This window comes from Trichechus manatus, unplaced genomic scaffold (genome assembly GCF_000243295.1).
Source record: "Trichechus manatus latirostris isolate Lorelei unplaced genomic scaffold, TriManLat1.0 scaffold00087, whole genome shotgun sequence".
NCBI classification, from domain to species: Eukaryota; Metazoa; Chordata; class Mammalia; order Sirenia; family Trichechidae; genus Trichechus; species Trichechus manatus.
In genome coordinates this window covers 332,857-344,467 of record NW_004444023.1, presented here as the reverse complement: position 1 = coordinate 344,467, position 11,611 = coordinate 332,857, and the positions used below count along the sequence as shown (strand labels likewise).

At 52.8% G+C, this 11,611-nt stretch overlaps 1 protein-coding gene across 1 annotated transcript; it reads left to right on the top strand.

Moving 5' to 3' along the window:
* The first annotated feature begins 27 nt into the window (after positions 1 to 27).
* On the top strand, positions 28 to 9,938 carry RTN2 (reticulon 2). The gene is made up of 10 exons (XM_004381580.2): positions 28 to 165; positions 1,784 to 1,828; positions 1,955 to 2,425; positions 2,535 to 2,792; positions 5,417 to 5,624; positions 6,003 to 6,141; positions 6,260 to 6,329; positions 6,436 to 6,482; positions 8,980 to 9,038; positions 9,438 to 9,938. The coding sequence occupies exons 1-10, from the start codon at positions 132 to 134 to the stop codon at positions 9,517 to 9,519; spliced, it is 1,413 nt and encodes a 470-aa protein (XP_004381637.1). The 5' UTR covers positions 28 to 131; the 3' UTR covers positions 9,520 to 9,938.
* The last annotated feature ends 1,673 nt before the right edge of the window (positions 9,939 to 11,611 follow it).

Genomic DNA, 11,611 nt, shown 5'->3' with positions numbered 1-11,611 from the left:
GGCCCTGGAGGAGAAGGCGAGGATGGCGGCGGCGGCGGCGTGCGCCTGGCGGAGATGAACGCTCGCGGCCCCGGGCCCAGGGCGGCGCGGCCGGAGTGGGCGGGGGTCCCGATGCAGGCCCGAGGGGGGCCATGGGGCAGGTCCTGCCGGTCTTCGCCCACTGCAGTGAGTAGGGGGAGGCTCGGGCCCGGTGTGGGGCCCGGAGGCCCGGGTGGGGTCCTACCCAGTGTCCCCTCCGCGCTAGTCCGCGGGAGAGCCGGGCTGGGGGAAGGAGACAAAGGAAGTGCTCCCCTCCCCCCGCGCTCTGGCGGCGACAGGGCGGCCCGACCAGGAGGACCGGGTGAGACGGGGCCGAGGTGAAGGGCGCTGACATAGCTAGCGGGTGCCTGGGCGGATAGGAGCGCGCTGGCCCCTCGAACGTGCCGCTGGGCCCCGCCAGGTCTGAGCCTGCGCGCGGGGAGCTGTCCCATCGCCCTGGTGCTGGCCGCAGCCAGCAGGAAGTGGGGGTGCTGAGCCGAGGGGTAGAGCCAGAATGGAGGAGAGGGGTCTGACCCCCCCACCTGTCTTCGCATCCCACCCACCTTTTCTGCCTAGACTCCAAGGCAGCCTGGACCTCGCCCAAATCGTCCAAACCCCTGTCCCAGAGCAGCAAGCATCCCTGGGTTGGGGCCAGGACTCCTGGATTCTTAGCAGGCTTTGCCACTGATTAGTGGTAACCCTGGGGGAGGCCTGCGCCGGTCTGAGTCTCCGATTCCCCAGCTGAGGAAACGAAGTGGGGTGGAGGGCTTCCGATTTTAATTTCCAAACAATACTGAGCATCTCCTGTGTGCCAAGCCCCGAGCTAGCTCTGAGGGGCTGGATTCCAAAATTGAAAACGCTTTGTCAAATCCTCAGGATCCCACGGCTCTAACAGTCCGTGTTCAGCATTCTGACAGCTGGGGATTCTAACATTTTCGGATCCAGCCACTCACATGTCCTGAGAGCCCAGATGCCAAAATGCTAATAATTTGCTATTTCAATAGTCTAGAGTACCATCCCAACATTCTAAGATTTTGTCCTTAACTCAGCTTAAAAAGACCCTACATGACCTGTTCCCCCCTTATCTACTTGCCTTCATCTGCCGTCTCTCTCCCCCTCAGTCACATGCTCTATATGCCAGCATAATGCCTGCCTCGGGGCCTTTGCACTGGCAGTTCTGTCTGTCTGAAGAATGCTGTTCTCTAGATAGTCACATGGTTTCCTCACTTCATTCAGGTCTCTGCTCCAATGTCATCTTATCAGAGAGGCCTTCCTGACTACCCAGTCTAAAAGAGGACCCCCTCACTTTCTAGTCCCTTATCCAATTTTATTTTTCCCATACACGTCATATATTTACTCAATATCATGTATTTATTTGTTTACTCTCTGTCTCCCCCATAGAGTGTAAGCTCTATGACGGCAGAGATCGTGTCTGTTTTGTTCACCACTGTATCCCCAGGACCTAGAACAGTACCTGGCACATAGTAGGTGCTCAATAAAAGGTTGTCAAAAGAATGAATAGATTGAAACCTTCTAAAATTCCTAATTTGAAGACTCTAAGATTACATTTCCTAGATTTGAACTGTGAGTCTGACGGCAGTGTTGCTAAGATTTTACAGTCTATATGCAGAATGTTCTAAGGGGCCTATAATTCAAACTTTCTAAGATTCCTTAATTTGGGCCATCTGAGATTCCAGGACTGGTACACTTCTATGATTCGGACCGTCCAAACTTCTAAGAGTCTTCGATTCTTTTCCTCTCGCAGAAGAAGCCCCTTCGACAGCCTCCTCTACCCCAGATTCCACAGAAGGCAAGTGAGGTGGGGGCAAAGTAAGGGAAAAGGCTTGAAGGGCATTCTCAGCCGGGTAGGGGGTTTGGGGAGAGTCTTCCAGGGTCCTGCGCTGGGAAGTTCACAGCTCTCCTTTGCCCGCTGCAGGAGGGAACGACGACTCTGATTTCCGGGAGCTGCACACAGCCCGGGAATTCTCGGAGGACGACGAGGAGGAGACCACGTCGCAGGACTGGGGCACCCCTCGGGAGCTGACCTTCTCCTACATCGCCTTCGACGGTGTGGTGAGCTCCGGGGGCCGCCGGGACTCTGCTGCCCGCCGCCCCCGACCCCAGAGCCGCTCAGTCTCAGAATCGCGAGACCCGCCCCCTCAGCCCGGACTGGGCGACAGCTTGGAGAGCATCCCTAGCCTGAGCCAGTCCCCCGAGCCCGGACGCCGCGGTGCCCTCGACGCCGCCTCTCCGGCTGAGCGCCCCCTGGAGGACCTGCGGCTCCGTCTGGACCAACTGGGCTGGGCGACCCAGGAAGCGGGATCTGGGGAGGACTCCTCCACCAGCAGCTCCACTCCGCTGGAAGACGAGGAGCCTGACAGATCGGAGGCAGGAGAGACTGGGGAAGGTGAGAAGTCTGAGGGGCTGGGCCGGAGGTCATGAGGGGTGGGTGTCTCTCTTTAAGACACTCCCCTTGGAGAAAGCTCACGGCCTTGTCTTCCTACCCCTCTCCCCAGAACTGGACCTACAGCTCCGGCTTGCTCAATCCTCACCGCCCAAAGTCTTGACTCCTCAGCCCAGCCCAGGCTCTGGGACTCCCCAGGCTCGTACCCCGTCCCCGTCCAGATCCCGGGATTCGAACTCTTGGCCTGATGAGCCCTCGCTGGACAAGAAAGAGGAAGAGCCGTGGAGGCAGCCAGAACAGGAGCCAATCACGAGGCAGTGCCTCGATAGCACAGACCAATCAGAATTCACATTGGAACCACACCTTCTAGGTAAGCAGCCTGAGTGAAGGTTCTCTGTTGGATTATAGCAACGCAAGGGGCGGGATTTAAAGAGGCCAACCTCTTCAAAGGAGGAGAATAGTGCTGAAGAGAGGAGGTGATGCTCCCGGCATTATAAACTCCGCCCCTTAAAATTTTTCCCGTTAACTGAGGGGTGCCATTGGCTCTTTATATGTAGTTCCCTGCCCACTTGAGACTTTGGCTCTGCTTGAAGTATTAGGATTGGCTGATTGCTAAAAAAAAAAAAAAAAAAAAAAAAACTCCACAAAACGATGATCTTCAAAAAAAAAAAAAAAAAAAAAAAAAATCCACCCTCGTTTAGAATGCTCCCCCTAGAGTCTGATTTTGGACAGTTCAGATCCTCGGGGGGAAAAGATCTCTTCTGTATATGGCTATCGAATATTTATAAGTAAACCCCGCATCGTTTAAAAACTCTCCTCTTCCCTGACTTGGCCTGTCTAATTGACCCTGCCTCACTTTCAATATGCTCCGCCTCCGGGAACAGCCAGGGGCTGCTTATCCACAGCACTGCTTTTGTCTGTTTACAAAGACAGCCCGTCCCTTTTTGGAACTGTCCCCACGTCAGTGGACAGCCATTGGCTGGGTGCATATGGGCCCCGCCCCCCTACTCCCTCCCTCCGGGTTCCACCGAAGTGGGCAAAAATCCCCGAGAAGCCGCGGCGTCCGCAGCCTCTCACTCGCAGCGAAGATGGGGAGTAAAGGTGGGCTTTTGGGGCAGACTGGGAGGGGGGCTGGAGGACGGAGGAAAGGAGTCTGGATTCACCCTCACCTCCCCCAGGTCTTGGGCATGTTTCCCATTGGTCTCCAGATTCCCCAGAGCTCCAGGCTGGGTCTGGGGGGCTAAAGGGCTGTGTAGGGAGGGTGCCGAGGGAGCTTAGGGTCCCCTCTCCTCCGAGCCGGGGCCTTCGGGCTCAGAAGCAGAGAGGCCCCCTCCCCCAGCCTCGGGCCCAGGCGGTGCTGTCACTCAGGGGCTGGACAGGCTGGCACAGCTGCGGGCAAGGCTCCCTCCCCGCAGCGTGCCTAAACTTAGCCCCCGCCTCAGGCGACCCGGCCCCTCCCCCACCCACTGGCGCTGGCCTCGGGGAGCCTTTGGGGAGCACCCTGCGTTCTGGGTGGGTGGGGGGCCTGCCCTACTTAAAGGTGGATGGGAGGATGTGTACAAGGCGGATACAGAAGTGAGAGGGGTCAGACTCTGAGGGGGACTAGTTGGGATGAATCAGAGTATGACTGGAGTGAGGACGGGAGAATGCAGAGGGTCTGGAAGGAAAGTGAAAGGACCTGCGAGAACAATTCGGGCTCTAACGCGAGAGCTGTTAAAGTTTAGATGCGTGAGACGAAACTTTGAGGTCCCGAGAGTTTAGGGTCACAGAAAGGGATCAGAAATTGGAGACACAGCTCAGAAAGGAGGGTGGTGGTGTTATTCCGTTTCGGATTCAGAAAAGAGTGCTGGGAGGGTTATCGATGAGAAATCACTTTGCATCTGGCAGTCTGGCAAAAATTTTAAAAAGCGATAACATCCATTGCTGGGCAGGCTGTTGGGAAAAGAGCATTCTGATACGTTGCCGGTGGAAACGAGAATGGTTCTGGTCTTGCTCGTTTAGCAATCTGGCAATAATTATGACAGTCAAAAATACATAACCGGTTCACCGAGCGATTCCACCCCTGGAACTATCTCAGAAATAGAAGCTCCAGGAGGTCAGGCTATCTGTAAAAGGATGTTGCTTGCAGCCCTGTTTGTAGTGGGGAAAACAAAAAGGAGGCAAAGTGAGTGGCCCAGCAATAGGCGCATGGTTGAGTAAATGACGGTACAGCCCCACCCGGAATATCATGTATAGGTAGCCCTCGCCTTAAGATGGGGTTCCTTTCCTACGACTCCGTCATCAGTCATTTCTGACTGAATAGCTCTTTTTTTTTAGTTTTCTTTATTATTGCCTTTTATTATCAGTATCTTTATAAATCTGATGTTTATTTGTCTTTGGGGGTTGGAAACATTACAGATAAACTTACAGACATATTTTAATACAGACATACATTAAAAAAATACACAGAAACAGACAGTCTTAAGTACATTTCCTTGTAACTCGAGTATGTCGTAAGTCGAGGACTGCCTGTAGTCCTTAAAAAGAATGAATCAATAGCTATTCCTTGATGCCAGCTGACTAGGAGGGATTTCTCCAGGGCAAAGTGGAGTGAGATAAACATGATACAGAAAAGTGTATATATGCTTCCATTTTTCATAACTAATAAGCAAAAGTTACCGGTATGTGTATGTGTGTCCACACATAATTATATGAGTAAAATTAAGGAAAGGAGCCCTGGTGGCACGCGGTTAAGTGCTTGACTGCTAACCAAAAGTCGGTGGTTCGAACCCACCCAGTGGCTCTGTGGGAGAAAGACTTGGTGATCTGCTCCTGTGGAGATAGGAAACCCTATGGGGCAGTTCTACTCTGTCACATGGGGTCACTATGAGTTGAAATCAACTCAACAGCACACAAACAGCAAGATGAAGGAGACTTGCTAGATGGTTAACTTGGGTTTTGGGGCAGGGGCGGAAGAGGAGACACGCATGGCCTGACACCCCAACCCCTTCACAGTGGCGGACTTGCTGTACTGGAAGGACACGAGGACGTCAGGAGTGGTCTTCACGGGCCTCATGGTCTCTCTGCTCTGCCTCCTGCACTTTAGCATCGTGTCTGTGGCCGCCCACGTGGCCCTGTTGCTGCTCTGTGGCACCATCTCTCTCAGGGTTTACCGCAAAGTGCTGCAGGCTGTACACCGGGGGGACGGCGCCAACCCCTTCCAGTGAGAACCCCCGATCGCTAACCCTAACCCCAGTCCAGATTCCAACACTGACCGTAAATCATAACCCACGACCTCAAGTCAGACACTAATTCTCATCCTGGCCCTGACCCTTCTGGATCCTTTTTCTGACTCTCACCTGACTTTAAACTGGGCTCTGACCCCTAACCCCCAGCCCTAACCTCTTACCCTTAATCCTTGTTCCTCCCCCTGACCCTGACCTTGACTCTAACCCCTCTACACTTGGTTCCTTCAATTTATCCCCCAATCCTGACCCTGGTCTTTACCCTGACCTCCACTTTTTACCTTTGTCCCAGCCATACCCCCCAGCCTGAGCCCTGTCCACCCCCTGAGTCACCCCATACCCCTTTGTCTCCTCAGGGCCTACCTGGATGTGGACCTGACCCTGACCCGGGAGCAGACAGAGCGCTTGTCTCAGCAGATCGCATCCCGTGTGGTCTCTGCAGCCACACAGCTGCGGCATTTCTTCCTGGTAGAAGACTTCGTGGACTCCCTCAAGGTGCCCTCAGGCTTCCCAACATTCACCTCCATGCCCCGGGGGTAGAGGGCCACCACTGGGTGAGGTCACAGCCTGCTGAGTGCCCTGTGGCTCTGCTGACCCTGACCTTCCCCCACAGCTGGCCCTCTTCTTCTACATCTTGACTTTCGTGGGCGCGGTCTTCAATGGTTTAACTCTTCTCATTCTGGGTGAGTTGGGAAGGCTGTGGGGAGCGGCGTGGGGTTTAGTAGGGGATGGGCCCAGGGAAAGAACTGTTTAATCTCCTGGCCTGACCCCTCACCTCTGTGCCCACAGGAGTGATCGGTGTATTCACCTTCCCCCTGCTGTACCGGCAGCACAAGGTGAGTGCTAGAAAAGCAAATAAACAAAAAACCCACTGCCATTGAGTCCATTCTGACCCATGGTAACCCCAGGTGTTACAGAGTAGAACTGCTTCATAGGGTGTTCTTGGCTATAACCTGAACGGAAGCAGATCGCTAGGTCTTTTCTTCCGCAGTACTGCTGGGAGGGTTCAAATCGCCAACATTTAGGTTAGCAGCTGAGCGCAATCCAGCTAAAGCCGATGTCGTCAAGTCGACTCATAGCGACCCTATAGGACAGAGTAGAACTACCCCCAGAGGGTTTCCAAGGGTGTAATCTTTACCGAAGCAGACTGTCACATCTTCCTCCTGCTGAGCAGCTGGCGGGTTCAAACTGCCGACCTTTCAGTTAGCAGCTGAACGCTTAACCACTGTGGCACCAGGGTTCCTTAGGTGAATGCCCGAGGACTTCAGTGGCCAGAACCCCAACTAAACATAGGTGGTCTGACTGCTCCTCATGCCAGAGCCAGGGTCCCATTGACAGATGTCGTAGCCAGTTAGTTACCGTTGATCCAATTCCGATTCATGGCAACCCCAGATGTTACAGAGTAGAACTGCTCCATAGGGTTTTCTTGGCTGTAATTTTAATGGAGAGTCAGCAAAAAAGAAGAAGACCCTCAGTGAGGTGGATTGACACAGTGGCTGCTCAGTGGCTGCAACAATGGACTCAAACATAGCAACAATTGTGAGGATGACGCCGGCCGGGGTAGCATTTCATTCTGTTGTACATGGGGTTGCTATGAGTCAGAACCGACTTGACGGCACCTAACAACAATCTTAACAGAAGCACATCGCCAGGACTTTTCTTCTGCAGTACTGCTGGGTGGGTTCAAACCGCCAACCTTTAGGATAGCAGTTGAGCATAACGGAGCTAAACCTAACCTAACCTGCTGCTGTTGAATCGATTCCGACTCATAATGACCCCATAGGACAGAGTAGAACTGTCCCATACGTTTTCCAAGGAGCAGCTGATGGATTCGAACTGCTGACCTTTTGGTTAGCAGCTGAACTCTTAACCATTGCACCACCAGGCCTCTAGCAATAGAGCTAGAGTCTAGCAAATATGTTCCAGCACCCAGAGGTGGACATTCGGATTGGTGTCCCCTGACAGAGCCAGGGTTGACTGACGTGCCCCAGCCCCAGGCAGGTGGACTAACTGGTGCTTCTACCTGATGATGGATCCTCCTGCCTGCTGAGGGGTCCAAGGTCTGGCTGTCATGTCCCAGCCAGAGACAGGCAACCTGAGAGTCTTCTTCCCCTAACATAGCTGGGGCTGAACAACACTTGTCTTAGCCAGAAACAGGCAGACAGCTTAATGCCCTCTCCACCCAATTCCACCGGCGACTGACAAACACATATCCAGATGCAGACAGACAGACAGACTGATGCCATCACTCCCTAAGCATAGCCTGGGCCTGACTGACACCCATCCCAGCCAAAGACCAAGACAGACAGACTAACTGGTGCCCCTACTCCCTGAGACAGCCACCAGGGACAGACTCACCTCTAGTTCAAAATCAGGTGGGACATAACCAGGGTTGCCTGACATTCATCCTCTCCACAGATACACTGAGTGACACTTCTTTATCTAGTGCAGCCGAGAGCAAACGATACAGGTCCATGCCAGAGAGACAGTCCTGCCTAACCCCTTCCCACGCCTGAACGACTGAGACAAAGTCAACTAACACTGGGAATTTTAAAAACCAGTTGCCATTAAGTCGATTTTAGCTCGTGGCAGCCCCATGTGTGTCAGAGTAGAACTGTACTCCACAGGGTTTTCAAGGCTGATTTTTGGAAAGTAGATTGGCAGGCCTTTCTTCCAAGGCACCTCTGGGTGAACTCAAACCTCCAACCTTTCAGTTAGCAGCCGACTATGTTAATCATTTGCACCACCCAGGGGCTCCCTGTGAATTAAACAAGTATTAATCAGTTCAGTCATGGACTTGGCTGAGCAACATCAATGCCCTCTACTCCCACCCTATCACTAAACACACCACACACACACACACACACACACACACACACACACAAACTCACCTGAAGATTAACAGCTGTGCCTAGTACACAGACTTGCTGGAAGATACTTCTGTGTCTGCCTGACATCACTCTTCACACCCAACTCTGTGTGGCCAACCAACTGACTCTACAGCTTGACCCCTGGACTTCCAAAACAAACAAACCAAAAAACCCATTGCTGTTGAGTTGATTCCGAATCCTAATGACCCTATAGGGCAGAGTAGAACTGCCCCATAGAGTTTCAAGGAGCGCCTGGTGGATTTGAACTGCTGACCTTTTGGTTAGCAGTTGTAGCTCTTAACCACTACACAACAAGGGTATCTATTAAGTTTAGAGTTGAAAGTGGGGGGTGGGTCACTCCCCTAGCTCCTGATTCGGAGGTAGGGAAGGAAGCAGCCTCCTAGAGGAACTAAACAGAAGAACACCCTCCAGTTCCTCCTTTCACCCCTTTTGGTCTTCCCAGGTCCAGATCGACCAGTATGTGGGGTTGGTGACAAATCAGTTGAGCCACATCAAAGCTAAGTAAGGGCATGGGTTGGAGTTGGAAGGAGGGGGAAGATTGGGAGCTTTTTTAAAATACACTCCGTGTCTCCCTGCGCGTTGAGAGACCGCCCACCCTAGGGCTAGCGGAACCTAACCTTGGCAGCGTCTTGGCCTGCCTGTGTTCAAGGCAGACATCACTAATCAATCCCCACACTCTGCCCTCTCCCTGAATACCCTATTCTCAGAGACTAGTGAGAGGCAGTTCCAATGCAGACTGTGTGTGCGGGGTGGGGGTGGGGGTTGGGGAGGGAGTGGCGCGTGCGGGGAGGTGCTGGGCTGGCTTTGGGCACTCTTTCACTTAACCAGCTTTCCTCTTAGTTCTCAGATACCTACCCCTTTTCTTGCCCCACCTTGTCACCCCACCCGTTTCTCCTTCAGGATCCGAGCTAAGATCCCAGGGACCGGAGCCCTTGCCTCTGCAGCAGCTGCTGTTTCCGGATCCAAAGCCAAAGCCGAATGAGAGGGGTGTCTCTGCCTGGGGGAGGCCTGCCCCCATCCCCAGCAGCCTTCTGCCCCCTTCATCTCCCTTCCATACTCACCCTCTTCTCCCTGGCCCAAGCCATTTCCCGGTGTGTGTTAGGATCCCTCACGCCAGGAGTTTGGGCAAACTGCCTGAGCGGCCAGGACTACATTTCCCAAGAGGCTCTACTCTAAGAGTCCAGGAAAGATGAGGCACCTTGGCCGCGGGGCCTGCTGGGACTTGTAGTTGCCTAGGCAGGGCACCCGCCCTGCACTTCCGCGACCCCGCCACTGGAGGCGCCGTGAGGGGCTGGTGTCTCCTGGACACCACCGGTCCCCGCGCCGGGGCTTTGCATGGGGCCCAGGGGAAGCCTGAGCTTGGATTTACACTGTAATAAAGTCTCCTGTGGAAAACTCGAGGCCTCCTGTGCTTCCCGTCTTCTCCAACTTTCACTTTCCTGCACTGAAAAAAGCTTCAGTGATAAGAAGGAACTTTCCCTGTATCTGCGGCAGAAGCCCCCTCTGCCATCTGTTTAGATTATGGAATGATTAGGGGGAAGACACTGAGAAACCACCTATCCCAGGGCTAGCGGAGTTTAGCCTTGGCAGCCACTTTCCATGCCTGTGCTCATAGCAGACGTCACTAATCAAGCCCTGCATTCTGCCTGTTGGCAGTCTTCTCACCTGAGCCCCAGACCCACGTATCCAACGGCCTTCTGGACAAATGAATTCCTTGTCATAGCCAAAACTCCCTCTCATTCTTCCTCACCTCCAACTCAGGGATGTTGCAACTGCCCACTTTGTCACAGGGGTAGAGACCTGGGTGTGGCCCTGGACTCCTTCCACTCCCTCACCCCTCACATCCAATCAGCCACCAAGCCCTGTCCGTTCTACCTCCCAGAAGTGTCTCCTCTATCCCCTTCTCTCCATCCCAATTACCTCAGGAACAAGTACAGGGTGTCATGGCCTCTCTGGGCCTCAGTCGCCAAAGCTGTAAACTGGGGGAGAGGGAGGCAGGATGAGATGAATCTAAAGTTCCACACATGGGGATTATCTAGCTCAATTGGCATAACATAATTTATAAAGACTATGTTCTACATTCTACCTCAGTAAGTAGCATCTGGGGTCTTAAAAGCTTGTGAGTGGCCGTCTAAGATACTCTACTGGTCTCATCCCGTGTGAAGCAAGGGAGAATGAAGAAAACCAAAGACACAAGGGAAAGATTAGTCCAAAGGACTAATGGACCACAACTACCACGGCCTCCACCAGACTGAGTCCAGCACAACTAGATGGTGCCAGGCTACCACCACTGACTGCTCTGACAGGGATCACAACAGAGGGGCCTGGACAGAGCTGGAGAAAAATGTAGAACAAAATTCTAACTCACGAAAAAAGACCAGATTTACTGGTATGACAGAGACTGGAAAAACCCAGAGAGGATGGCCTCTGGACACTCTTTTAACTCAGTACTGAAGTCACTCCTGAGGTTCACCCTTCAGCCAAAGATTAGACAGGCCCATAAAACAAAACGAGACTAAATGGGCACACCAGCCTGGGTGCAAGGACGAGAAGGCAGGAGGGGACAGGAAAGCTGGTAATGGGGAACCCAAGGTCGAGGAGGGGACAGTGTTGACACATCGTGGGCTTGGCAACCAGTGTCCCAAAACAATATGTATATTAATTGTTTAATGAGAAACTAATTTACTCCGTAAACCTTCGTCTAAACAAAATAAAGTCCCACACATCTATTTGAATCCTAGCCCCACTACCTTTTGGGCCTGTGACCTTGAGCAAGTGACTTCACCTCTCAAAACCTGTTTCCTCAACCAGAAAACTGTCACCGTAACCATATCGTGATGTAAGCCCTTGGCACAGGGCCTGTCACATAATAAATGCCCACTAAACAGAAGCTGCTATCATTAGCTATGACATTATTTCCCAAACTTCAGTCATTCCTCACCTCCTTCATGATCCACCACCTATTCTGCAATTTACCTAACATTTTTCTTTAATCAGGTTTATTAAAAAACTAAAATAAATATCTTTTAAGAGGAAATGTTACTTCACACCCTTAAAAGGAAACCAGCGTTGCT